Source organism: Oncorhynchus mykiss, chromosome 12, assembly GCF_057628025.1.
Source record: "Oncorhynchus mykiss isolate SJ-2025 chromosome 12, ASM5762802v1, whole genome shotgun sequence".
NCBI lineage: Eukaryota > Metazoa > Chordata > Actinopteri > Salmoniformes > Salmonidae > Oncorhynchus > Oncorhynchus mykiss.
The window spans coordinates 70093420-70119813 of NC_143033.1; the positions used below are offsets into that span (position 1 = coordinate 70093420).

Genomic DNA, 26394 nt, shown 5'->3' on the forward strand with positions numbered 1-26394 from the left:
GCTGCATCGCCCCTCCACTACCTCCCCCACCATCCTCCCAGCCTTTGATCTGTCTCCCATTACTCTGCTGGCATGCTAGCACTTCCTCCATTTCCATGGTAACGGCTCATTCTTGTTTACCCAATTGTGCAAACAATACCTGATCTATCCTCTCTGTTTTCTCTTTCAAGACTGTGAAGGGAGTTGTGATTATATGACTTTATAGCACATCTCTTGCCTTTGGTTTGGTATCTTTACAGTAGATTTGTGTGGCATGTGAACATCATCTGAACATCATACTGTTCAGATGATCAAAGAAATTATGTTGAAATAGCAATCAGTGTAATTACTGTATGTGTGTGCCTAAACTTCTTCAATGGTCATAAACGTTGTGAGTGGATTGGCTCACAAAGTAAATAATCCCACTAATGATGTATACTGATCAAAAATATAAGTGCAACATGTAAAGTGTTGGTCCCATTTTTCATGAGCTAAGGAGTATTTCTGTCTGTAATAAAGACCTTTTTTAGGGAGAAAAAATAATCATTCTGATTGGCTGGGCCTGGCTCCCCAGTGGATGGGCCTATGCCCTCGCAGGCCTACCCATGGCTGTGCCCTTGCCCAATCGTGAAATCCATAGATTAGAGCGTAATGAATGTATTTCAATTGACTGTTGTCATTCTATGAACTGTAACTCAGTAAAACCTTTAAATTATTGCATGTTGCGTTTATATTTTTGTTCAGTGCACATGTGTCAATGTGAGTAATGGACTTCATATAAACGACCACATAGGCTACAACTCTGCAAAAGCACTGTAGGTTTACAAGACATCATTGATTTCATCACAGCTCGCCATAAATTGTTTGGATTATTTAAGGAAGATGAGTGGAGCCCTAAAAATATGCGATTTCTCTCTCAATTGTATTTAGAAAATGATTTTGTTACCAGATCTCCCTGTTTTATATCTACATCAAAACAACAATTCGTACTAAAAGAAGCGTTACGTTGAAAAGTATCACTTTCATCAGCTATCTACTACTTTTGACTGCTCGATATTGTCAGGATCAACTAGTATGAAATGTCCCCATAATCCTTTGCGCGTCACAATAGTTGCCAGTCATTCTGCCGACGAGACGAATGTGAGTGTTGAATGGAGTCAATTAAATGTGAATTCTACGTAGTTTATTTTGACATGTCTTATTGATAGTTACGTTTACTTGCACGTTTAATTTCAGACAGTATGAAAGAGACAACAGCCAAGAGACGCGAGAAATCCAAGGACTCCAAAGCTGATAAACAGAAGGATGCGGGCCCCGAGCCGCAGGATGTGGAGATGCCGGAGGAAGACTCTGCTACTGCAGAGAAGAAACCCAAGGAACTTGATACCCTCACACTTGAAGGTAGCTAGCTAGATGGTTAGCTGAGCTATAACATACATGCTGAAAAGGATACATTCAAACTTAATGTCAGATACTGAATATTGCAACTGCTTCGTGTTGTTGCTACCTACTGTACTTGATGTTAGTTAGCTAGTTAGCGTTAGCAAGCAGTTGTTAGCCAATGTAACTAGCTAACGTTAGCTTATTTGCCCGGTTTAATTGGCAATATTTTTGTTCAAATGTAGCTATACTGGAAGAATATAGTTAGTTGACCTAGTTAGCCTGCTTACTATATGGTCTGACTAACTGCGTTAACGCAGGTCTGACTTGTTTTCACTCGCTGTAGTAGTAACATTAACTAGCTAGGTAGCTAACGTTAGTAGCTAGCTGGGTATCTAACAAAAACAAAAAACCCTAGTCATAGCTAGCCAGCTAGTGAATTAATCCGTTTGCTAGCAATGTTTACTTCAATGTGTGTCAGTTGGAAATCACTACTGTCAAAGCAGTACTTTTATATTTTTGTATCTCCAATTGTAGCTACCTAGCTTGCCATGTCAGTAACTACACTGTATTTTAAATTATTTTCAGTATTGAGATGAGTGAAAGAACTGACATTAGGTGTCAGATTTTTTTGTATCACTCTATCATAAGTCTCTCCTTATGACCTTACTCCCCCTCTCCCTTTGCAGACATCAAGGAGCATGTAAAGCAGATAGAGAAGGCCGTGTCGGGCAAGGAGCCTCGCTTTGTGCTGAGGGCCTTGCGTGCCCTGCCCTCCACCAGTCGCCGCCTCAACCCCAACGTGCTGCACAAGGCTGTGTCTGGCTTCTACACCTCCAATGCCGCCGGCAAGGAGTTCCTACTCAGCTTCCTGGAGGAGGTACGATGAGCACAGATAGTATCAGATAGAAAAGACTCTGGTACTACTATTACTATTGCTGAGAAACCTTGGCTATAAACTATTACTCATGGCCTTTTTCGCTCTCTCTCCTTTGGTCACTTTCTGTCCGGTTCCGTCTTTCCTTTTCCCTCCTCTACCCACACCCTCTCCCCTCCATCTATTGCATCCGTCCAGCCCATGGACACCGAGGGAGATGTCCAGTTCAGGCCCCGTACAGGAAAGGCAGCTGCCACCCCCCTGATCCCTGAGGCGGAGGCCTACCTGCAGCTGCTCCTGGTGGTTTACCTTACCAACAACAAACGCTACACAGAGGTGGGCTGACTGAGCTCACACGCTCTCTCTCTCATGCATGCACAGTACATATTTATATTGGATTGAGCTCTGGTTCCTCTTTGGTTTTACATTGCTCACCATCATACCATAGTCCTTAGAAATAAGTTATGACTGGGTTAATGCCCGACTGCCTGTCTTGGTCATTAGCTTCTCACTTTTCTCTCTGTAGGCCCAGAAGGTGTCAGACGAGCTCTTACAGAAGATCGGCCCTCAGAACCGGCGGGCTCTGGACCTGGTGGCTGCTAAGTGTTACTACTACCACTCCCGCGTCTACGAGTTCCTCAACCAACTGGACACCGTGCGTAGGTAAGCCCAGCAATACTTTCACTGACTGTTTTTGTTTTTTCTGACTTAAACAGATGGAGAAAAATTGAATTTGTTTCAAAAGGCAAAAGGCCAGTTTGGAACCTGTCAATATGTAATGCCTTTGATCGATTTTTAAACAAATGAAAACCCTTCTTGCACAGTTTCCTGCACACGCGCCTGAGGACAGCCACCTTGCGGCACGACGCCGACGGCCAGGCCACGCTGCTCAACCTGCTGCTGAGGAACTACCTGCAGTACAACCTGTACGACCAGGCTGAGAAGCTGGTGTCCAAGTCGGTCTTCCCCGAGCTGGCCAACAACAACGAGTGGGCCCGCTACCTCTACTATACAGGTGAGGGGGAGGAGCCCTAAGCATACCAATTTCTGTTGAAATAAAGCATCACCTGTGATAAAACTGTAAACATTTTATTATTTGACGACATCAGAATTTTAGTTTAATCACATTCAATTGAATTATCAGGCCACTATGCCTCTACAGATTTTGAAGTGACTATAAGAAACTTCCTCAGAATATGAATTAATTTGTAGTTATGGCCTTAGTTTGCTGCTTTTCCACTCTGATCATTCTCTCCCTCCCATCTACTTTAATTTACTATTTAAATTTTTTGACAACTTATACTTTTACTTCATTCCTAAAGAAAATAATGTACTCTATACGCCATACATTTTCCTTGACACCCAAAAATACTTGTTACATTTTTAATGCTTAACAGGACAGAAAATTGTCAAAATCACACCTATAGAGACCATCCCTATTATGTTTCAGTGTTGGAGTGTGCCCCTGGCTAGCTGTAAACAATTTTTTTTTTTTAAAGTTATTCATACTTTTACTTTTGATACTTATGTAGATTTTAGCAATTACATTTACCTTTTGAGAAGTAATTAAGTATATTTAAAACCAAATACTTTTACTCAAGTAGGTTTTTACTGGGTGACTTTTACTTGAGTAATTTTCTATTAAGGTATCTTTACTTTTACTAAACTATGACAATCGGGTACTTTTTTTCCACCACTGCTCAATCGCCCCTCCAGGTCGTATCAAGGCTATCCAGCTGGAATACACAGAGGCCAGGAGGACCCTGACCAATGCCTTGAGGAAGGCCCCCCAACACACAGCTGTGGGCTTCAAACAGACAGTCAGTACACACGGCATGCAGTTTTTCCCTAAGTGCAATTATTACATTTTAGTCTTTTAGCAGACACTCTTATCCAGAGCGACTTATAGAAGCAATTTGGATTAAGAACCTTGCTCAAGGGCATAGCCGATAGATTTTTCACCGTCACACGCATTTGAAATGGCGACCTTTTGGTTACTGGTCCAACTCTCTTAACCACTAGGCTACCTTATTTTTTTAAAATAATAATAAATAATACACTTAAGGTTTTACGGTTGTTGCTCAAACTTTATTTATATAGCACATTTCTTACAGGGAGTGATGCATTTTTTTATTTTTATATATAATATTTTGTTTTACATTTTTCCTAATTTTCTTTCTCCCCTTCATACACAAACCTACACACACAAACAACAACTTAGATACACGCAATATCATCTCATCTGCCAAGACCCGCATGCTCACCCCCCAACCCCTAAGGCCTGCATTATTGGCTGTAAATTGTATCAATTTGTTTTTCTCAGTCACTAATGCTATTTCAATATTTTAAATAATAATTCAGCAGATACATATCAAAGGGCTTAACAAATAAAATAGCCCACAAAAAATGTTTGTTCACATCTCTCTATCCCTATCAGGTCCACAAGTTGCTGATTGTGGTGGAGCTGTTGCTTGGGGAGATCCCAGACAGGCTGCAGTTCCGGCAGGCTCCACTGAAGAGATCCCTAGCGCCCTATTTCCTGCTCACCCAGGGTAAGTTGTCGGAAAGCTGGGTCATGAGAATGCATTTTAAGTGTGAGTAAGATTTCAACCCTGGTCTCTGTTCCCACACAGCTGTCAGGACGGGTAACCTGGCCAAGTTCAACCAGGCCCTGGATCAGTTTGGAGAGAAGTTCCAGGCAGACGGCACCTACACCTTGATCATCCGCCTGCGACACAATGTCATCAAGACAGGTCAGTGACCAGGCCTTTCACTTTGGGCTCTTCTTCCACATTCTCAGATGGCTCCCTCATCTTTTTAAGTGTTTGGTCATGGCTCTTTTTTAATACCTGAATGACTTGTTGATATTTAAAACCATCTCTCCCTGTAGGTGTGCGTATGATCAGCCTGTCATACTCTCGTATATCCCTGGCAGACATCGCTCAGAAGCTGCAGCTGGACAGTCCAGAGGATGCTGAGTTCATAGTGGCCAAGGTAACATGACATACTACAGCCATACTCAGTTGGTGGACCTTTATCCGAACCCAGATTGGGGTCAACACGGTCTAGGGGCGTGGGTCAGAAAACCAGTCAGTATCGGATGTGTCCATTTGCCTCATGCAGCGCGACACATGTCCTTCGCATACAGTTGATCAGGCTGTTGATTTTGGCTTGTGGAATGTTGTCCCACTCCTCTTCAATGGCTGTGCGAAGTTGCTGGGTCTTGATGGGAACTGGATCACGCTCTCATACATGTCAATCCACAACATCCCAAACGTGCTCAATGGGTGACGTGTCTGAGTATGCAGGCTATGGAAGAACTGGGACATTTTCAGCTTCCAGGAATTGTGTACAGATTCTTGCGACATGGCATTTTCATGGCACAACAATGGGCCATTGAGGATCTCATCACGGTTTCTCTGGGCATTCAAATTGACATCGATAAAATGCAGTTGTTTGTTGTCCGTAGCTTATGCCTGCCCATACCATAATCCCACCGCCACCATGGGGCATTCTCTTCACAACATTGACATCAGCAAACCGCTCGCCCACACGACTCCATACACACTTTCTGCCATCTACTCAGTACAATTGAAACCGGGATTCATCTGTGAAGAGCACACTTCTCCAGCGTGCCAGTGGCCTTCGAAGATGAGCAATTATCCACCGAAGTCTGTTAGGACGCTGAACTGCAGTCAGGTCAAGATCCTGGTGAGGATGACGAGAACGCAATTGAGCTTCCCTGCGACTGTTTCTGACAGTTTGTGCAGAAATTATTTTGCTGTGCATACCCACAGTTTTATCAGCTGTCTCAGACAATCCCGTAGGTGAAAAAGCAGAGTGTGGAGGTCCTGGGCTGGCGTGGTTACATGTGGTCTGCGGTTGTGAGGCCAGTTGGACTGACATTCTCTAAAATGACAGGGGCGGCTTATGGTAGAGAAATGAACATTACAGCTCTGCTGGAAATTCCTGTAGTCAGCATGCCAATTGCGCTCTCCCTTAACTTGAGACATGGCTTTGTGCGCTTGTGTAATGATCATGCTGTTTAATAATCAGCTTCTTGATATGCCAAACCTGCCAGGTGACTGGACAAAGGAGAAATGCTCAATAACAGAGATGTAAATACATTTGCATCACATTTGTGAGAAGTTTTTTGTGCGAATAAAAAATGTCTGGGGTCTTTTATTTCAGTTAATGAAACATGGGATCAACACTTTTTTTTTGTGTTTTATATTTTTGTTCAGTGTATATATTGTACCTTTACCTTAAGATCATGGTGTATCCCCACCTCCTGCTCTACATCAACTCATGCAATGGAAAATGGAAAACTACCTCAGTCTCTTACTGATTTTTCTCTCCTGACATCCCTCTTTTCCAGGCTATCCGAGATGGAGTGATCGAAGCCAGCATCAACCATGAGAAAGGCTATGTTCAGTCTAAAGAGACCATGGATATCTACGGTACCAGGGAGCCCCAGCTGGCCTTCCACCAGAGGATCTCCTTCTGCCTGGACATACACAATATGTCTGTCAAGGCCATGAGGTTTCCACCCAAGGCTTACAACAAGGACCTAGAATCAGCAGAGGTGCGTTCCAACCTTGTACTACTCCTTGTATTAGCCCCTGAAATTGACCCTCGTGAGAGTTCTGTTGGAGACGGTAGGAAATTGTTCTTTATATCTGTTCTACTGAACTACCAGCATACTATATTTTACTGTTGTGACCACAAGGGGGTAGTGTAGTCAACTACTTTTTGTCAAATGTTATATTTGGGGCTAGAATTTCAGACTAGATGCATACTATCATTTTAAAATGATTGCTATTTGCAAACTTAATTGTTTTAAAGATGCACAATGCATAAATTACTCCGCCATTTTCTGGTTGCTGAGTCTAATAGTTCGCCTAATTTCAGTTTGTGAGAATCATTGTACCATCTAAACCACTGAAAATGATTTTCCATAACCAAAAATATTATACACTGCTCAAAAAAATAAAGGGAACACTTAAACAACACAATGTAACTCCAAGTCAATCACACTTCTGTGAAATCAAACTGTCCACTTAGGAAGCAACACTGATTGACAATAAATTTCACATGCTGTTGTGCAAATGGAATAGACAACAGGTGGAAATGATAGGCAATTAGCAAGACACCCCCAATAAAGGAGTGGTTTTGCAGGTGGTAACCACAGATCACTTCTCAGTTCCTATGCTTCCTGGCTGATGTTTTAGTCACTTTTGAATGCTGGCAGTGCTTTCACTCAAGTGGTAGCATGAGACGGAGTCTATAACCCACACAAGTGGCTCAGGTAGTGCAGCTCATCCAGGATGGCACATCAATGCGAGCTGTGGTTTGCTGTGTCTGTCAGCGTAGTGTCCAGAGCATGGAGGCGCTACCAGGAGACAGGCCAGTACATCAGGAGGCCGTAGGAGGGCAACAACCCAGCAGCAGGACCGCTACCTCCGCCTTTGTGCAAGGAAGAGCAGGAGGAGCACTGCCAGAGCCCTGCAAAATGACCTCCAGCAGGTCACAAATGTGCATGTGTCTGCTCAAACGGTCAGAAACAGACTCCATGAGGGTGGTATGAGGGCCTAATGTCCACAGGTGGGGGTTGTGCTTACAGCCCAAAACCGTGCAGGACGTTTGGCATTTGCCAGAGAACACCAAGATTGGCAAATTCGCCACTGGCGCCTTGTGCTCTTCACAGATGAAAGCAGGTTCACACTGAGCACATGTGACAGACAACATCCTCCAGCATGACCGGTTTGGCGGTGGGTCAGTCATGGTGTGGGGTGGCATTTCTTTGGGGGGCCGCACAGCCCTCCATGTACTCGCCAGAGGTAGCCTGACTGCCATTAGGTACCGAGATGAGATCCTCAGACCCCTTGTGAGACCATATGCTGGTGTGGTTGGCCCTGGGTTCCTCCTAATGCAAGACAATGCTAGACCTCATGTGGCTGGAGTGTGTCTGCAGTTCCTGCAAGAGGAAGGCATTGATGCTATGGACTGGCCCGCCCGTTCCCCAGACCTGAATCCAATTGAGCACATCTGGGACATCATGTCTCGCTCCATGCACCACAGACTGTCCAGGAGTTGGCGGATGCTTTAGTCCAGGTCTGGGAGGAGATCCCTCAGGAGACCATCCACCACCTCATCAGGAGCATGCCCAGGCGTTGTAGGGAGGTCATACAGGCACGTGGAGGCCACACACACTACTGAGCCTCATTTTGACTTGTTTTAAGGACATTAAATCAAAGTTGGATCAGCCTGTAGTGTGGTTTTCCACTTTAATTTTGAGTGTGACTCCAAATCCAGACCTCCATGGGTTGATAAATTTGATTTCCATTGATCATTTTTGTGTGATTTTGTTGTCAGCACATTCAACTATGTAAAGAAAAAAGTATTTAATAAGAATATTTCATTCATTCAGATCTAGGATGTGTTATTTTAGTGTTCCCTTTATTTTTTTGAGCAGTGTATTTTCAGCTATTTGAAGCTGATTTAAGATTGGGATGCATAGAAATAGCACGCGCAGAACAGATCTACCGCTTAAACTTGCTTTCAATGAGAGTGACAGATCTATAACATTTCTGTGTGAATTTGGTCAGGTCTCCCAAAAAATAACCTATTGCAGCTTTAATGTGTTGACATGTTCTTCTGTGTGTTTACATTTCAGGAGCGCAGAGAGCGGGAGCAGCAGGACCTGGAGTTCGCCAAGGAGATGGCCGAAGATGACGACGACAGTTTCCCATGATCCTCTCAGGGGAGCAAGTGCAAGGATGCCTTGACGTTTTTTCCCTTTCTCTCCCCCTCCATCCTCCCTCTTGTAATAGTTGTCTTTGTTTATTTCTCTGCAGGCAAATGGCCATTATAAAGTTATATATCTATGTTAGCATTCTAACATATACTAAGAACACCTCTATTCAACCCTACCACTGGTCCTCGTTGTCCCTGCTTTTAGACTTTGCGTTTCACTGTTAACTTGCTGGTGAAAGCATTTGGTGTATCTGTACTGAGTTTGAGGCCAGCACACAAATAAACAGTCTTTATCAATTTAATTTCTAATTTGGGGAACACTAATTTGTACAGTGAATGTCTAGAAAACTAAGAGCTGTTTGGCACAGAGCAGCTTGTATTTGTAAGCTTTTCTGTCAGGAATGATGTTGGGTCTTTGATTTGTTATTCTTGCAATGCAATTCAATATCTTGACAGCTGCCCTTTCTAAAATGCATAAATGGAAACTCCTATTTCAAAATACCTTGAGGAAATCAATTAATTTGTTGGCCCTCTTGAGAACTGCGTGCCATTGAGCTCAACTAGTTAGATTTCTCTGCCTCATTGTTCACAGCTCCTGTTCCTTCCTCTGATTTCTTCATTTAGCGCCCTCTTCCTCCTACCTCAGGGTGCATCCCAATTATCTCTGTTTTTTCAGGAAGTCTGCACTTGTTCCATTCGCTTCATGGATTTTAAAAGAAATGACTGGTATAATACAGTGCATTCGGAAAGTATTCAGACCCCTCATATTTTTCCACATTTTGTTACGTTGCAGCCTTATTCTATCTACACACAATGCCCCATAACAAATCAAAAGCACGTTTTTAGAAAAGGTTGGAAATATCACATTTTACCTAAGTATTCAGACCCTTTACTCAGTACTTTGTATTTTCAGGTTTCTATGCGCTTAGGGTTGTTGTCCTGAACCTTTGCCCCAGTCGGAGGTCCTGAGTACTCTGTAGCAGGTTTTCATCAATGATCTCTATGTTGCTCTGTTCATATTTCCCTTGACTCTGACTAGTCTCCCTGTCATTTCTGAAAAACATCCCCACAGCATGATTCTGCCACCACCATGCTTCACCGTAGGGATAGTGCCAGGTTTCCTCCAGACGTAATGCTTTGCATTCAGGCCAAAGGGTTCAATCTTGGTTTCATCAGACCAGAGAATCTTGTTTTTCATGGTCTGAGAATCCTTTCGGTGCCTTCTGACAAACTCCAAGCGGCTGTCATGTGCCTTTTACTGAGGAGTGGCTTCAGTCTGGTTACTCTACCATAAAGACCTGATTGGTGGAATGCTGAGGAGATGTGAGAACCTTCCAGAAGGACAACCATCTCCACAGAGGAACTTTGGCGCTCTGTCAGTGACCATTGGGGTCTTGGTCACCTCCCTGACCAAGGCCCTTCTCCCCCAATTGCTCAGTTTGGCTGGATGGCCAGCTAAGGAAGAGTCTTGGTGGTTCCAAACTTCTTCCATTTGAGAATGTGTTCTTGGGGACCTTCAATGCTGCAGGAATGTTTTGGTACACTTCCCCAGATCTGTGCCTCGACACAATCCTGTCTCGGAGCTCTACGGACAATTCCTTCAACCACATGGCTTTGATTTTGCTCTGACATCCATTGTCGTCTGTGGGACCTTTATATAGACAGGTGTGTGTGCCTTTCCAAATCGTGTCCAATCATTTGAATTTACCACAGGTGGACTCCAAGTTGTAGAAACATCAAGGATGATCAATGGAAACAGTCTCATAGCAAAGGGTCTGAATACTTGTGTAAATAGTGTTTTTTATAATATACATTTGCAAACATTTCTAAACCCCTGTTTTCACTTTTTTTTTTTGTTTTTTTTTTTGTGTAGATTGAGGAAAACATTTCATTTTATCCGTTTTAGAATAAGGCTGTAATGTAACAATGTGAACGAAGGGAATACTTTCCCAAATGCACTGTATAAACAAATCATATAATGCATTCATCTACCAGTCATTTCCTGTCAAATTAATGAAGCGAAGTGAACAAATACCCATGCCAACACCAATCCAGTGCTTTTCAATATGTGGAGACTAGTGAATGAGTCATACTTCAGGAGGTGGGAGAGATTATTGGGACACAACCGTAGACATACAGTTAAAGGCCCTTTGCAAGGTAAGGTCATTTGTGGAAAGTCAGTTTAATTCGTACACCAATTACCATTGCATCTATGAAAATAAGAAATGTTTGTCTTTGGTAAAGTGTGACAGTAGAACCTTGGTGCATGTTTTTGGCCATTTATCAATTCATTGTATTATAAAAAATCTATACACCTACTGGCTGCTTGTGATCATTTGTCAATGTGTTTTCATTTGTTAAATTAAGATATAGAATTTGATAATACTTCAGAAAGTTGATAGGTTCAAAGTGAACAACATTTCAAGAGCACAAAATCTAGAGCATCTTGCTTGATTACTCAATTGCTAAGGTGACAATTGAATATTAAAATGTCAAGGTGCTCTGCAAAATGGATTGATCATATTGTCAGGGACCAGTCATAATGATTCATTCAATATTCACGAGCTTAGCATTACAGGTAGGCACAACAAATGGAAAAGGCCTAGCCTACATTAGAAAAAAGGTATACCATCAAAAGAAGCATAAAGCGCTGTCATGCCAATTCTTGAAGCAATATAGGTTATTCATGAACGGCATGGTAAATGGTACACTATGACGCTGGGAATGAGGTCAGTTATTGCCTAAGAAAAGTATTTGTAGTCAAGAACAGCGAGCACACCTTGCAATCAAGATGTGTGTGGGCCTGCTGTCATTGCGCAATGCACATAGCCTGAAGTAAGACGACTTGACTTGCTGCGGATAAAATAATTTCACAAATGGGGATATTCGGCTTTAATATTTTTGAGGCAATAAAATATGGACTAAGCATTTGGTAACGCAACCTTATATCCTTTGTATATGCCTACTCAGAGGGTAGCATACGTAAAATGTCGAATTGCTACAACTAGAGTTGTGAAATTGTGTACATATATTTTTCCTGGGTAATGGTAGCCCCCTACATGAACGTCACTGAAAATGCCATGAGGCTGTTTGAGTCATGGCTCGCCATGATGTCAACAGCTTACACGTGCGAACTTTCTCCGCAGTGTATTTGGAGCGCATATGGCTACTTTCAAGCATAGCCTATTGTCCGCAGCGCGACTGTTTACTTCAGGCTATCGAATTTAATCAAAAACTCATGTTACATTCTTTCTGAATTATAGGCTACAACTAATTTCCCATTCACAAATGTAAATTAAAGAGTAAAAAAAATGATAGCAATTATAGCCTATAGGCCTGTTAATCAAGTCAAGTCACCATTAGGCCTTTTTAAAGTGGATTTCATCATTTTCAACACGCTTTATAAATAAAACGTTGTTTAATAGATGGAGTTAAGACACAGACAGTTAAACAGCAGGGAGTGCTGTAGGGCAGGTGCGACAGTAAGTCCAGACATTGACAGCCAGGTGGAGGTGGAGGGATCACCGGGTAGGACAGTGGATCCAATCAACATAAGACAATTCATAGCTTTGTTTCATTTATTTGATTCATTATGTGCAGCTCAAAGTGCTTCACAATAACAAATAGGAAATAAAATAATATTGGCCTAGTTAAATAAAAAATAATAGCATTATAATAGATGTAAAACAGCAAAATAAAACAATTAGGCTTAGCCTATATATCGTTTCTGTATTGATAGCCTAATAGGCAAGTTGTCTTTTTTTTAAATCATAAACGCAGTTTTAATCACATGGATTATATATTTGCTCATGTTCTGATTTTCAAATCAAATTTTATTGGTCACATAAACATGGTTAGCATGCGAGTATAGCGAAATGCTTGTGCATCTAGTTCTGACAGTGCAGTAATATCTAACAAGTCATCTAACAATTCCACAACTACCTAATACACACATGGATGGAATAAGAATGTGTACATATAAATATATGGATGATCGATGACTGAGCAGCATAGGCAAGATGCAATAGATGGTATAAAATACAGCATATACATATGAGATGAGTCATGTAAGTTATGTAAACATTATTAAAGTGGCATTATTTAAAGTGAATGCATGCCAAGCTATCACAAGGTCAGCCGGAGGTAGTCCTATTATCTCTCAAGGGATTTGATTCAATATGTAATGAAATCTCATTTCCGATTGAGCCTACATAGGCAGCGTTTAGCGTGAATTCAGTCTCCGCTAAAGCGAGAACATTGCCTGTAAATTTCAATCACGCTGTAAAACTGGACTTCCGCAATGTAGATTGAATAGAGACCAAATTATTAGTCACTCACTATTGCAGGTTTACAATGACCCTTCAGTGGAAATTCCCATGAATCGTACTATCATTCATATAAATACTTCAAGTCTCCTTCAAGTCTTTAGCAAAATAGACTAACCATACTGACACGGAATGAACACTCTCAAAAGTAAGTGATATTTTATCTTATATTTGTATAAATACATTTGACTAGGACACTTAATGAGTGCATTTGTTCAGCTTGATGCAACTTTTTTTTAACTTGGAAACAATATTTTGTTTTTTTAAAATTATTGTCCGAAGAAAGTCATAATAGTTTGGACATATTTTGAGTGGTTGTCTCCAGGTATTTTTATTGTGCATGGATACCGCGTAACTCAATGCACTATATTTGGCACGCGCTACTTTCTTGCCTACGGTTCTGCGCCGCACTGGCTGTACGTCATAGTTCAACTTGTTAAGGATCTGTAGCATTGTATAGTCGTTCTGCAGCTGTTTTTTTCCTTTCTCAAAGTTGTAGGTCTGCTCTGCTGTTCAGCTTTTCTGGTCCGGTCCGCGCATATTCCAGAGAAGTCAATGGACGCAAGGAGTTTGGTCGAAAAAATATTAGGCAACATCCCTGTGGTTCACGAGTCTAGTGTCAAAATCATGGTAAGTCTATGGGAGTGCGATGGTGTCCTGTTCTTACCTGGTGTGTATTGTCTTTACTGCATGTACATTTATCGCAAACGTCTATGGATAAAATTACGCAGCTTTGCATGGTCTTTAATGCTCAATTTGAGTTGAAATCACGTTGACCGTTTGATGAATTTGTATCATGCAAATATTGTGGTTTGTTTTTGCATAAAACAAACCCTAGCACGCAACAGGCCACATTTTAAACTGAAGAATGCAAAGCATGTATCTAACAAAGATCAATATCACCTTTAGCTGCAGCTAAATTTAGTCAATTCAATCATGCCTTGTAGCTGCAGGCCAATTAAGGAAAATATAGGTTTAATTAAAATGCTAATCAGATGCATTTCTTTGTGCATTTACACTTGTAGTGGTTGGTTTTTACATCCAGTCATGACCACTAACACCACAGATTCCAAAAGTGCACTAACCATAACTTCTCTCTGTTTTGCATTACATTGGCTCCAGCTCTATAACCACACCACTCCTGTTCTCCTAGGGCCTGACCCTTGACCCGTCCAGCCAGTCTAGGAACATGCCGTACCAGTCCATGGCGACCTCCCTGGGCATCCCCGCAGCACCAGAACTAAGGACTGTCTGCAGACCCCTAAACCAAATCGATTTCACCCTGGTGAGTGTGCGTGTGTCAATGCTGGTCAGTGCTGTTTAAGATGAAGGAGGACAATTCTTTTTTTTTTTATGAGCATGGCCTTATTTCTATTACAGCGTATCGGATTACTGTCATTCAAATTCCATTCACCCAGCTCAATGTAACATCACTAAGTTTAGACTACTACATGTTCCAACATTTTTCCATATACCCATCTGGAGGTTGCTACAACCTAGTCTATTAATCCTTTGATTGGATAGACACCATGTCAGTTCATGCTGCAAGAGCTCTGATAGGTTTGAGGAAGTTGTCATAATTACTGTGTAAGTCTATGTTTGGGGGTGAGAGCCGTGACTCTCCTAGGTTTTGTATTGAAGTAAATGTACCCAGAGAAGAATGGAAACTAGCTCTCCTCCAGCTACACCATGGTGCTACCCTACAAAGTGCTGTTGAGGCTACTGTTGGGTTATCATTTGAAATACTTGCTACACCAGAAGTTAATGGTTATCTGTATGAGGAATGTATATGGTGGGGTCAATTAAGGGTGGATATGAGCCCTGGGCTTGGAGAGTTACTAAGTGAGGGAAAAGCCAATCACATGGTTGTGGTCACTGATAAGGGTGGATAGCTGTGGATTAGTGAGGAATGGGGGCCGAGGTCAGGTCACATGGAAAATTAACATTAAGGGAAAATTAACATTTTATTACATACATCACTTAACTTTCTGCCTAGCAACACAGATGTCATATTTAGAGAAAAGGAGAAGAGTCAGCCTGAAGTCGTGTGTCTGACCCGTTGGGTAAATAAATTTGGTTTGAGCTTTTCCTAGTTGTCCATTAGTTTTTACTCTGTTTATTTAGAACCTAACACTACTGTATACCTTCTTTACAAAACAGTGTGTTTTAATCAATTATTTGGTGGAGTATTTTGTATTTGTATTTTTATTTTTTATGAAACTCACTGAGAACAATGGTCCTTCCCTTCCTCCACTGGTGTGTGTGTGTTTGTGTGTGTGAAGGGAAAACAATGCTATGATTCTGCTGAATGTTACAGATAGATTAATAAAGCTGACATGATTAGTTTGGACATGATTCCTTATTGGGTTGTGTCCTAGCCTACTGGACATGGTCCTGGTTAGTTGTCTGACTAGCTGTGTGCTTCTGCCTACAGGAGGTGTGTCTGAGCAGTATGTCTGCGGGGCTGCAGCTGTATCAGGATGTGCTGGGTGAGCTGAAGGAGCGTGTGACCACTGTGACAGGACTCCTGGCTGACATCAGAGACCTGCTGGCCCAGGTCAACAAGGTGAGACTGACACACACACACACACACACACAAACAAAGTAATAAAAAGTAGACACATGCATGCACACTGGCGGCACAAGATCATAGAGGTCCTACAATCATAAATCATATCATCACACTTGAGATGTTCCTTTAGGTTAATAACCTTCTGTATGTGTTTGTTTTTGTGTTGTTCAGATGCAGGAGCCTGGCCAGATGAGCAGTGTGGCCCAGTACGAGGCCTCGGGACTGGCCTCACGCCTCCCAGGGGACTACGAGGTTCAGGTTGCAACTCACTTTACCCTGCTGCAGCTCCGTGACTTCACACAGAACCTAAAACGCAGCATGCGCAACATCGAACACCTGACTTCCAGGTCAGGACAGAAGGGCTGAACTGTACTCTACAGCAGCAGCAAAACCTGTGCAGACATGGATGGGGGACCGGAGGGGGGTCGTCCGTGCCAGAAGCCTATTGGACATCTAAGGCAACTGCGTAGTGATGTAGTCTGGCTGAAACATGTTTCATTTCTGTTTGAGCCTGCTTCAGTCTTTCTATCTAATCTGTCAAGGTCAAATGGGACATTTGAAAACATGAAGCAAGCGGAGCACTTTATTTATCTGAGATAGGGGATGGCACCAAAACCAATTGTGTAGCGTCCCTGTATCTGCCAAGGTCTGTACCTCATAGTATAACTGCAGGTAGCTGGTTCAAGCCTTGCTCTATCTGTTCCCCATCAATTGGGACAATAGCAACTGGTCAAGGACTGAGTGCCTGCTTTTCTTCATCTCTTTCTCCCCATGAGGGTTTTGCTCTTAGCTTGTTCTGCCACTCATCACCACCTCTGATTGCTTTCTCAGACTTTCCTTGAGATAAAGCAACACCGATAGCTGCCAGAGAGTGGCAAGTCCCCGACAGTCTCTGAGATACTTATTTATACTTAAAAAATATATATATTTATGAAGTACTGGGATATCATTTGTTTGTGTATTTGAATTCATTTGTTAGTGTATGCAGGTATTTATTTGTAATGTATTTATGTATTTATACTGTGTGTTTGTTTACTGATTGATACTGTCATTCCTAGAGTAATTTCCTGGTGGGTGTCAAGAGATTTGTACTGTATGTGGTTTGGCAGAGAGGTCATATTTTATTTATATACCAGGAGCTCCGATCTCCTTCCCTTTGTTTTATTTATTATTATATATATTTTTACAGGACAATATGAAGTTGGAATACATGTATAGAACAAACAGTGAGGAAGGGCTTTAGACGAACGGCCAAGTTGAGACTTGATCTCGTCGCCTTGGAGGCATGTGTGGTCTGGGAATCGAGAGTGTTAAAGCTCGAACCAGACTCCGGCACGAGAGGGTTATTGGTCAATACAGTCACCCCTAGAGTCATTTCCTGGTAGGTGTGTCATTCCCTGTTTAAGAAGTTCCTATTCTAGTTTTTATTAACACAAGACAAGTGTGAGAAGTGTGAATTGATGTTAACTGACTGTGAGTGTTTTAGTCATCACTTATAGTGTCGTAAACATCACACTTGGTGAAAGCCTAGAAAGTTATTTATTTTTTCGTCTAACCCTGATGAACTATACTCTTCGCACTGAAGTATGTAAGACATTGAACATGTTCTAATGTGTGTAGTTTAAGAAGGTTGAATGGTACTTGTGACAATGTACTCTATTTAGATTTTAGACTGTATTTAGGTCTAGTGTGTATCAATCATGTCCTTGTTTAAAATGGTGATGTCATCTTATTAACAAAGGTTTTGTTAGTAAACCCTATGGGAAAATTACTTTCTACAATTGTACTTTACTTGATCAGTTACTTGTGTTAATCGGTTGATTCCATATATTTTGCACTAAAGTGTTTTTTAATAATAAACCTTTAATGTGTAACAAGAAATGTGTTACTTTTCTAGTCTCTGTTTTGTCAGAATGGAAGTTACCTGGAGCAATACAGTGTACTCAGTTAAATAAAGGTAAAAAGTGTGTGTGTGTGTATATACAGTGCCTTGCGAAAGTATTCGGCCCCCTTGAACTTTGCGACCTTTTGCCACATTTCAGGCTTCAAACATAAAGATATAAAACTGTATTTTTTTGTGAAGAATCAACAAGTGGGACACAATCATGAAGTGGAACGACATTTATTGGATGTTTCAAACTTTTTTAACAAATCAAAAACTGAAAAATTGGGCGTGCAAAATTATTCAGCCCCTTTACTTTCAGTGCAGCAAACTCTCTCCAGAAGTTCAGTGAGGATCTCTGAATGATCCAATGTTGACCTAAATGACTAATGATGATAAATACAATCCACCTGTGTGTAATCAAGTCTCCGTATAAATGCACCTGCACTGGGATAGTCTCAGAGGTCCGTTAAAAGCGCAGAGAGCATCATGAAGAACAAGGAACACACCAGGCAGGTCCGAGATACTGTTGTGAAGAAGTTTAAAGCCGGATTTGGATACAAAAAGATTTCCCAAGCTTTAAACATCCCAAGGAGCACTGTGCAAGCGATAATATTGAAATGGAAGGAGTATCAGACCACTGCAAATCTACCAAGATCTGGCCGTCCCTCTAAACTTTCAGCTCATACAAGGAGAAGACTGATCAGAGATGCAGCCAAGAGGCCCATGATCACTCTGGATGAACTGCAGAGAGCTACAGCTGAGGTGGGAGACTCTGTCCATAGGACAACAATCAGTCGTATATTGCACAAATCTGGCCTTTATGGAAGAGTGGCAAGAAGAAAGCCATTTCTTAAAGATATACATAAAAAGTGTCGTTTAAAGTTTGCCACAAGCCACCTGGGAGACACACCAAACATGTGGAAGAAGGTGCTCTGGTCAGATGAAACCAAAATTGAACTTTTTGGCAACATGCAAGACGTTATGTTTGGCGTAAAAGCAACACAGCTCATCACCATGAACACACCATCCCCACTGTCAAACATGGTGGTGGCAGCATCATGGTTTGGGCCTGCTTTTCTTCAGCAGGGACAGGGAAGATGGTTAAAATTGATGGGAAGATGGATGGAGCCAAATACAGGACCATTCTGGAAGAAAACCTGATGGAGTCTGCAAAAGACCTGAGACTGGGACGGAGATTTGTCTTCCAACAAGACAATGATCCAAAACATAAAGCAAAATCTACAATGGAATGGTTCAAAAATAAACATTTCCAGGTGTTAGAATGGCCAAGTCAAAGTCCAGACCTGAATCCAATCGAGAATCTGTGGAAAGAACTGAAAACTGCTGTTCACAAATGCTCTCCATCCAACCTCACTGAGCTCGAGCTGTTTTGCAAGGAGGAATGGGAAAAAATGTCAGTCTCTCGATGTGCAAAACTGATAGAGACATACCCCAAGCGACTTACAGCTGTAATCGCAGCAAAAGGTGGCGCTACAAAGTATTAACTTAAGGGGGCTGAATAATTTTGCACGCCCAATTTTTCAGTTTTTGATTTGTTAAAAAAGTTTGAAATATCCAATAAATGTCGTTCCACTTCATGATTGTGTCCCACTTGTTGTTGATTCTTCTAAAAAAAAATACAGTTTTATATCTTTATGTTTGAAGCCTGAAATGTGGCAAAAGGTCGCAAAGTTCAATGGGGGCCGAATACTTTCGCAAGGCACTGTATATATATATATATATATATACACAGGAAGGATTTCTTGCAAACACACTTGTGTGAAGCGTCCAGGCTGTTAGAATGTGATTTTTGGCTATGAACTCCTCTCATAAATTTACAAACATTGAAAGCTTCCAGGCTGTTCACTGTTTACATGCCTTGTTGTTTTCTGGGAAGAAGCAGGGAGCGCTCCCATTGTTGTTACAGCTATGGTAAGCACTTTGGTCAATCTGGAAAGCCAGAGTGATGATTCAGAGTGATGATTCAGATGTTTCTTGCTTTCCAATGTTGTCCATGACTTGATTGACCATTTTGAACAGATTCACAACATTGTCATAGAGCTGTGAAGACCTGTTGGAGACGGCAGAGCTTTCACAAGAAGCAGGGATGTGAAGCGGGAACAAATCAAATTATATTTGTCACATGTACCGAATACAACCGGTGTAGACCTTACAGTGAAATTCTTACTTACAAGCCCTTAACCAGCAATGCAGTTTTAAGAAATTACCTACAAAAAAAGTAAGAGATAAGCATAACAAATTATTAAAAAGCAATGCATATAGTCTGGGTAGCCTTTTGATTAGCTGTTCAGGAGTCTTATGACTTGGGGGGTAGAATTATTTAGGAGCCTCTTGGACCTAGACTTGGCTCTCCGGTACCGCTTGCCGTGTGGTAGCAGAGAGAACAGTCTATGACTAGGGTGGCTGGAGTCTTTGACAATTTTTAGAACCTTCCTCTGACACCGCCTGGTATAGAGGTCCTGGATGGCAGGAAGCTTGGCCCCGGTGATGTACTGGGTTGTACGCACTACCCTCTGTAGTGCCTTGCGGTCAGAGCAGTTGCCATACCAGGCAGTGATGCAACCTGTCAGGATGCTCTTGATGGTGCAGCTGTAAAACCTTTTGAGGTTTTCAGTCTCCTGAGGGGGAATCGGTTTTGTCGTGACCTCTTCACGACTGTCTGTTGGGAAAATTATGATTAAATGACTGAACAAATCATTTTAAATGGAACTGTAACTAAGTAAACTTATACTCTGTTTTATTATATCTGATTAACAATATGAGTTCATAAGAAGGGATTGTGTGACATGGACAAGGAGTAATTAAAGTTAATGAACACCATTCCAACTAGGAAGAAAGAAATGGTTTGTGGATTAAGTAAACAGATAAGGTAGTTAACCTATGGTTGAACCGACGAAACTGAGCTCTGGGGTGTTTTAGGTAAGGAAGTGAGTGCATTCCTAGGTTTTCTGTTAATTAGAACTGGCAGCTAAGTGGTGATCGATAATGTTGAGGGGTCTGTGCTGGGGGGGTCAGAATGAACTCAGAACCTCATGAACCTTTAAAGTTCCCTTTGACCCGGTCTGGAGGAGGAGATTCATTTTAGGAGCAATGAAATGACGTCATGTTATTGTATATAAACTGTTGCTCGTGGTAAAGTGGCAGCGCGCTCCGAGAATAAATTGTGTTACCTATTATTGAAATGGCTGGTCTCCGTCTATTTTATGCAAACAAGAATCTTACAAATTCTCATAAAATAGATTAAGGCTTTTCAATTAATGAAAACACATTGGCATAATTAAATTACAGTAACACTGTCTTGGTGTGCTTGGACCATGTTTTTGTTGGTGATGTGGACGCCAAGGAACTTGAAGCTCTCAACCTGCTCCACTACATCCCCATCGATGAGAATGGGGTCATGCTCGGTCCTCCTTTTCCTGTAGTCCACAATCATCTCTTTTGTCAAATTGACAAATTTCTTCAGCCTACTGAGGTTGAGGTTCACCACGCTGTCTGTGTGGGTGGACCATCAGTAATGGTTTCGCCACCCACTGGAGGGTCTGGGACTGTACCATTATTCACATGAATAATTGTACTTCGTACAATCAGGCAACTATAGACAGGCAACTTACTAGAATGGGAGTCCCTGGGAGCAATGTTCCCTTCAATTTTTGGGGCACTGAGCAAATTGTTGGTCTTTTGAGCGGAAACTTGAACTTTGTGCAACTTCTGTACCCTTACAGTTTTAGACAGTAGCCAATAGGCTATTGTGGCTATTTGAGCATAATGTAGGCCATGACAGACCAACCCTCTTCATGGAGATCTACTGTCCTCTATGTTTTCAGTCCAGCCCTAATTTAACACACCTGATTCAGCTAGTTACGGTCTTGTTGAGCAGCCAATTAGTAGAATCAAGGTTCAATTAGGGTTGGACTGAAAACCCATAGGACGGTAGATCTCCAGGAAGAGGATTGGGCAGCCCTGATCTAGGCCTTCCAGCAAACCAATGGCGCAAATCCCATAACATTTTCACATGGAAATAGCTTTTGACTTCTATGATTTTCAATGTAGGCCTAAATTGCATGATACTTTTAAAAACATTTTTACATTATGAAGGGCTTGACATCAAGATTTTTTACGTAATGATTAATTATTACCATACAGAGAATAAGGCAATGTATGTAGACTACCCCTCTGCCTATATTCGAGCCTTTCTCAAAATAAAACACTGCCCCTTTAATTAAGACATGAGCTTTTTACCTGACTGGCTTTTCAAAAACAGATTGAAATGTAGCTTACACATTTTGTGCTCTTGTAGGAAGCAGTAACTCCCCATTGCTGACCTATACTTATCTATTACTAGGCTAATAACTCGCTAACAAGCGAATAATATAAAAAATGTGATTGAAAGACCGCTTGTGGACCCCCTCCTTAAAATATAATTCTACTCGGTTGCGCTCTGGCTCTGCCTACAACAAAATCACAGACTCAATCTTGCAAAGTTAGATTTGTTTCGGTTTGTTGCATGAAAAAAGGCTGATAAAGTTGATTCGATCAGAGAAAAAGGGAAGCTCATCCAGAGGCGGCATATTAAATGTGCAACCAGAGGAGAAAAAATGATAGACCACCTTTACTCCACACACAGAGACTCGTACAAAGCTCTCCCGCGCTCTCCATTTGGCAAATCTGACCATGATTCTATCCTTCTGATTCCTGATTACAAGCAAAACTGAAAGCAGGAAGCACCAGTGACTCTGTCTATAAAAAAGTGGTCAGATGAAGCAGATGTTAAACTACAGGACTGTTTTGCTAGCACAGACTGGAATATGTTCCGGGATTGTTCTAATGACTTTGAGGATTACATCACATCAGTCACTGGCTTTACCAATAAGTGCATCGAGGACGTCGACCCACAGTGACTGTACGTACATACCCCAACCAGAAGCCATGGATTACAGGCAACATTTGCACTGAGCTAAAGGGTAGTGCTACCTCTTTCAAAGTTTGGGACTCTAACCTGGAAGCTTATAAGAAATCCCGCTATGCCCTCCGACGAACCATCAAACAGAAAAACCATCAATAGTGGACTAAGATCGAGAAGTACGACACTGGCTCCGACGCTCGTCGGGTGTGGCAGGGCCTGCTAACTATTACAGACTACAAAGGGAAGCACAGCCGAGAGCCTACCAGACAAGCTAAATATCTTCTATGCTCGCTTTGAGGCAAGTAACACTGAAACAAGCATGAGAGCATCAGCTGTTCCGGACAACTGTGTGATCACGCTCTCCGCAGCCGATGTGAATAAGACCATTAAACAGGTCAACATTCACAAGGCCACAGGGCCAGACGGATTACCAGGACGTGCACTCCGAGCATGCGATGACCAACAGGCAAGTGTCTTCACTGACATTTTCAACCTCTCCATGTCTGAGTCTGTAATAGCAACATGTTTCAAGCAGACCACCATAGTTCCTATGCCCAAGAACACTAACTGGATCCTGGACTTCCTGACGGGCCGCCCCCAGGTGATAAGGCTAGGTAACAACACGTCCGCCACAATGATCCTCAACACGGGGGCCCCTCAGGGGTGCGTGCACAGTCCCCTCCTGTACTCCCTGTTCACTCATGACTGCACGGCCAGGCACGACTCCATGATGAGACAGCCTATAGGGAGGAGGTCAGAGACCTGACCGTGTGGTGCAAGGACAACAATCTCTCCCTCAACATGATCAAGGGAAAGGAGGTGATTGTGGACTACCTGAAAATGAGGACCGTGCATGCCCCCATTCTCATCGACAGGGATGTAGTGGAGCAGGTTGAGAGCTTCAAGTTCCTTGGCGTCCACATCACCAACAAACTAAGATGGTCCAAGCACACCAAGACAGTCTTGAAGAGGGCACGACAAAACCGATTACCCCTCAGGAGACTGAAAAGATTTGGCATGGGTCCTCAGATCCTCAAAAGGTTTTACAGCTGCACCATCGAGAGCATCCTGACGGGTTGCATCACTGCCTGGTATGGTAACTGCTCGGCCTCTGACCGCAAGGCAATACAGAGGGTAGTGCATACGACCCAGTACATAACCGGGGCCAAGCTTCCTGCCATCCAGGACCTCTATACCAGACGGTGTCAGAGGAAGGCTCTAAAAATTGTCAAAGACTCAAGCCACCCTAGTCATGTTCTCATGACTGTTCTCTCTGCTACTCTCTGCTATTGATAACTTTTCTAACTTTCTAGACTTTGTTTTGTGTTAATAAAACTAGAATATGATCTTCCTAAACAGGGGATGACACGCCTACCAGGAAATTACTCTAGGGGTGACTGTATTGACCAATAACCCTCTCGTGCCGGAGTCTGGTTCGAGCTTTAACACTCTCGATTCCCAGACCACACATGCCTCCAAGGCGACGAGATCAAGTCTCAACTTGGCCGTTCGTCTAAAGCCCTTCCTCACTGTTTGTTCTATACATGTATTCCAACTTCATATTGTCCTGTAAAAATATATATAATAATAAATAAAACAAAGGGAAGGAGATCGGAGCTCCTGGTATATAAATAAAATATGACCTCTCTGCCAAACCACATACAGTACAAATCTCTTGACACCCACCAGGAAATTACTCTAGGAATGACAGTATCAATCAGTAAACAAACACATACAATATAAATACATGACAAATAAATAAATAACTGCATATGCAAGCAAATGAATTCAAACACACTAACAAATGATATCCCAGTACTTCATAAATATATATATTTTTTTAAGTATAAATAAGTATCTCAAAGACTGTCGGGGACTTGCCACTCTCTGGCAGCTATCGGTGTTGCTTTATCTCAAGGAAAGTCTGAGAAAGCAATCAGAGGTGGTGATGAGTGGCAGAACAAGCTAAGAACAAAACCCTCATGGGGAGAAAGAGATGAAGAAAAGCAGGCACTCAGTCCTTGACCAGTTGCTATTGTCCCAATTGATGGGGAACAGATAGAGCAAGGCTTGAACCAGCTACCTGCAGTTATACTATGAGGTACAGACCTTGGCAGATACAGGGACGCTACACAATTGGTTTTGGTGCATCCCCTATCTCAGATAAATAAAGTGCTCCGCTTGCTTCATGTTTTCAAATGTCCCGTTTGACCTTGATGGACAGATTAGATAGAAAGACTGAAGCAGGCTCAAACAGAAATTAAACATGTTTCAGCAAGACTACATCACTACGCAGTTGCTTTAGAAGTCCAATAGGCTTCTGGCAAGGACGACACCCCTCCGGTCCCCCATCCATGTCTGCACAGGTTTTGCTGCTGCTGTAGAGTACAGTTCAGCCCTTCTGTCCTGACCTGGAAGTCAGGTGTTCGACGTTGCGCAGGCTGCGTTTTAGGTTCTGTGTGAAGTCACGGAGCTGCAGCAGGGTAAAGTGAGTTGCAACCTGAACCTCGTAGTCCCCTGGGAGGCGTGAGGCCAGTCCCGAGGCCTCGTACTGGGCCACACTGCTCATCTGGCCAGGCTCCTGCATTTGAACAACACAAAAACATACACATACAGAAGGTTATTAACCTAAAGGAACATCTCAAGTGTGATGATATGATTTATGATTGTAGGACCTCTATGATCTTGTGCCAGTGTGCATGCATGTGTCTACTTCTTATTACTTATTGAGTTTGTGTGTGTGTGTGTCAGTCTCGTTGACCTGGGCCAGCAGGTCTCTGATGTCAGCCAGGAGTCCTGTCACCTTGTCAGTGGTCACACGCTCCTTCAGCTCACCCAGCACATCCTGATACAGCTGCAGCCCCACAGACATACTGCTCAGATTCATCTCCTGTAGGTGGAAGCACACAGCTGGTCAGACAACTAACCAGTAGGCTAGGACACAACCCAGTCAAATCAAATCAAAGTTTATTTGTCACGTGCGCCGAATACAACAGGTATTCCTCTTCCCAAGTCGGATGGAAAGCAGTTGGATTTGAAAGAGCAACAGGAGAGAGAGATGGAAGAGGATGAAGATTCAGTAGTCCAGCCAAAGAAAAACAGGACTGGCAGTGGAAAGACAACCTGGTCTCAGAACCTTTTGTATTATTCTGTAAGACACTCCATTTAGTTTGATATGTTAAGTTTGGTATGGTTACATATGACAGATGTTTACTTAGTAGGGTGGTTGGTCGGGGGTATAATGCAAATGTCTAGCAACCCAAAGGTTGTGAATTCGAATCTCATCATGGACAACCTTAGCATTTTAGCTAATTAGCAACTTTTCAACAATGTACTATTTTGAGCTACTTTGCAACTACTGAGCATTTTAGCTAACCCTTCCCCTAACCCTAACCTTAACCCTTTTAGCTAACCCTTCACCTAACCCTAACCTTAACCCCTTTAGCTAACCCTTCCACTAACCCTAACCTTAACCCTTTTAGATAACCCTAACCTTAACCCTTTTAGCTAACCCTTCACCTAACCCTAACCTTAACCCTTTTAGCTAACCCTTCCCCTAACCCTAACCTTAACCCTTTTAGCTAACCCTTCCCCTAACCCTAACCTTAACCCTTTTAGCTAACCCTAACCTTAACCCTTTTAGCTAACCCTTCACCTAACCCTAACCTTAACCATTTTATCTAACCCTTCCCCTAA

General features: G+C 42.3%; 2 protein-coding genes across 3 annotated transcripts; both read left to right on the plus strand.

Moving 5' to 3' along the window:
- The first annotated feature begins 1029 nt into the window (after positions 1-1029).
- LOC110538072 (26S proteasome non-ATPase regulatory subunit 3) lies at positions 1030-11313 on the plus strand. 2 transcript variants are annotated; one of them, XM_021624643.3, is made up of 12 exons: positions 1030-1119; positions 1216-1380; positions 2049-2239; positions 2435-2572; positions 2763-2899; positions 3061-3251; positions 3953-4056; positions 4674-4788; positions 4870-4989; positions 5127-5230; positions 6615-6821; positions 8913-11313. In XM_021624643.3, the coding sequence occupies exons 2-12, from the start codon at positions 1221-1223 to the stop codon at positions 8988-8990; spliced, it is 1545 nt and encodes a 514-aa protein (XP_021480318.1). In that variant the 5' UTR covers positions 1030-1119; positions 1216-1220; the 3' UTR covers positions 8991-11313. The 2 variants fall into 2 exon arrangements, with proteins under 2 accessions (XP_021480318.1, XP_090049272.1); XM_090193146.1 differs by having other exon boundaries at positions 1067-1119; positions 1220-1380.
- A 2057-nt stretch (positions 11314-13370) lies between these two features.
- Positions 13371-17771, plus strand: LOC110538077 (uncharacterized). The gene is made up of 5 exons (XM_036938111.2): positions 13371-13465; positions 13811-13947; positions 14471-14602; positions 15752-15883; positions 16061-17771. The coding sequence occupies exons 1-5, from the start codon at positions 13450-13452 to the stop codon at positions 16253-16255; spliced, it is 612 nt and encodes a 203-aa protein (XP_036794006.2). The 5' UTR covers positions 13371-13449; the 3' UTR covers positions 16256-17771.
- The last annotated feature ends 8623 nt before the right edge of the window (positions 17772-26394 follow it).

Coding starts and splice junctions, on each gene's coding strand:
- LOC110538072 (XM_021624643.3), top strand. CDS start 1,221: ATGAAAGAGACAACAGCCAAGAGACGCGAGAAATCCAAGGACTCCAAA. Junction 2,240..2,434: donor TACTCAGCTTCCTGGAGGAG/GTACGATGAGCA, acceptor GCATCCGTCCAG/CCCATGGACACCGAGGGAGA. Junction 6,822..8,912: donor AGGACCTAGAATCAGCAGAG/GTGCGTTCCAAC, acceptor TTTACATTTCAG/GAGCGCAGAGAGCGGGAGCA.
- LOC110538077 (XM_036938111.2), top strand. Junction 14,603..15,751: donor ACCAAATCGATTTCACCCTG/GTGAGTGTGCGT, acceptor TTCTGCCTACAG/GAGGTGTGTCTGAGCAGTAT. Junction 15,884..16,060: donor TGCTGGCCCAGGTCAACAAG/GTGAGACTGACA, acceptor TGTGTTGTTCAG/ATGCAGGAGCCTGGCCAGAT.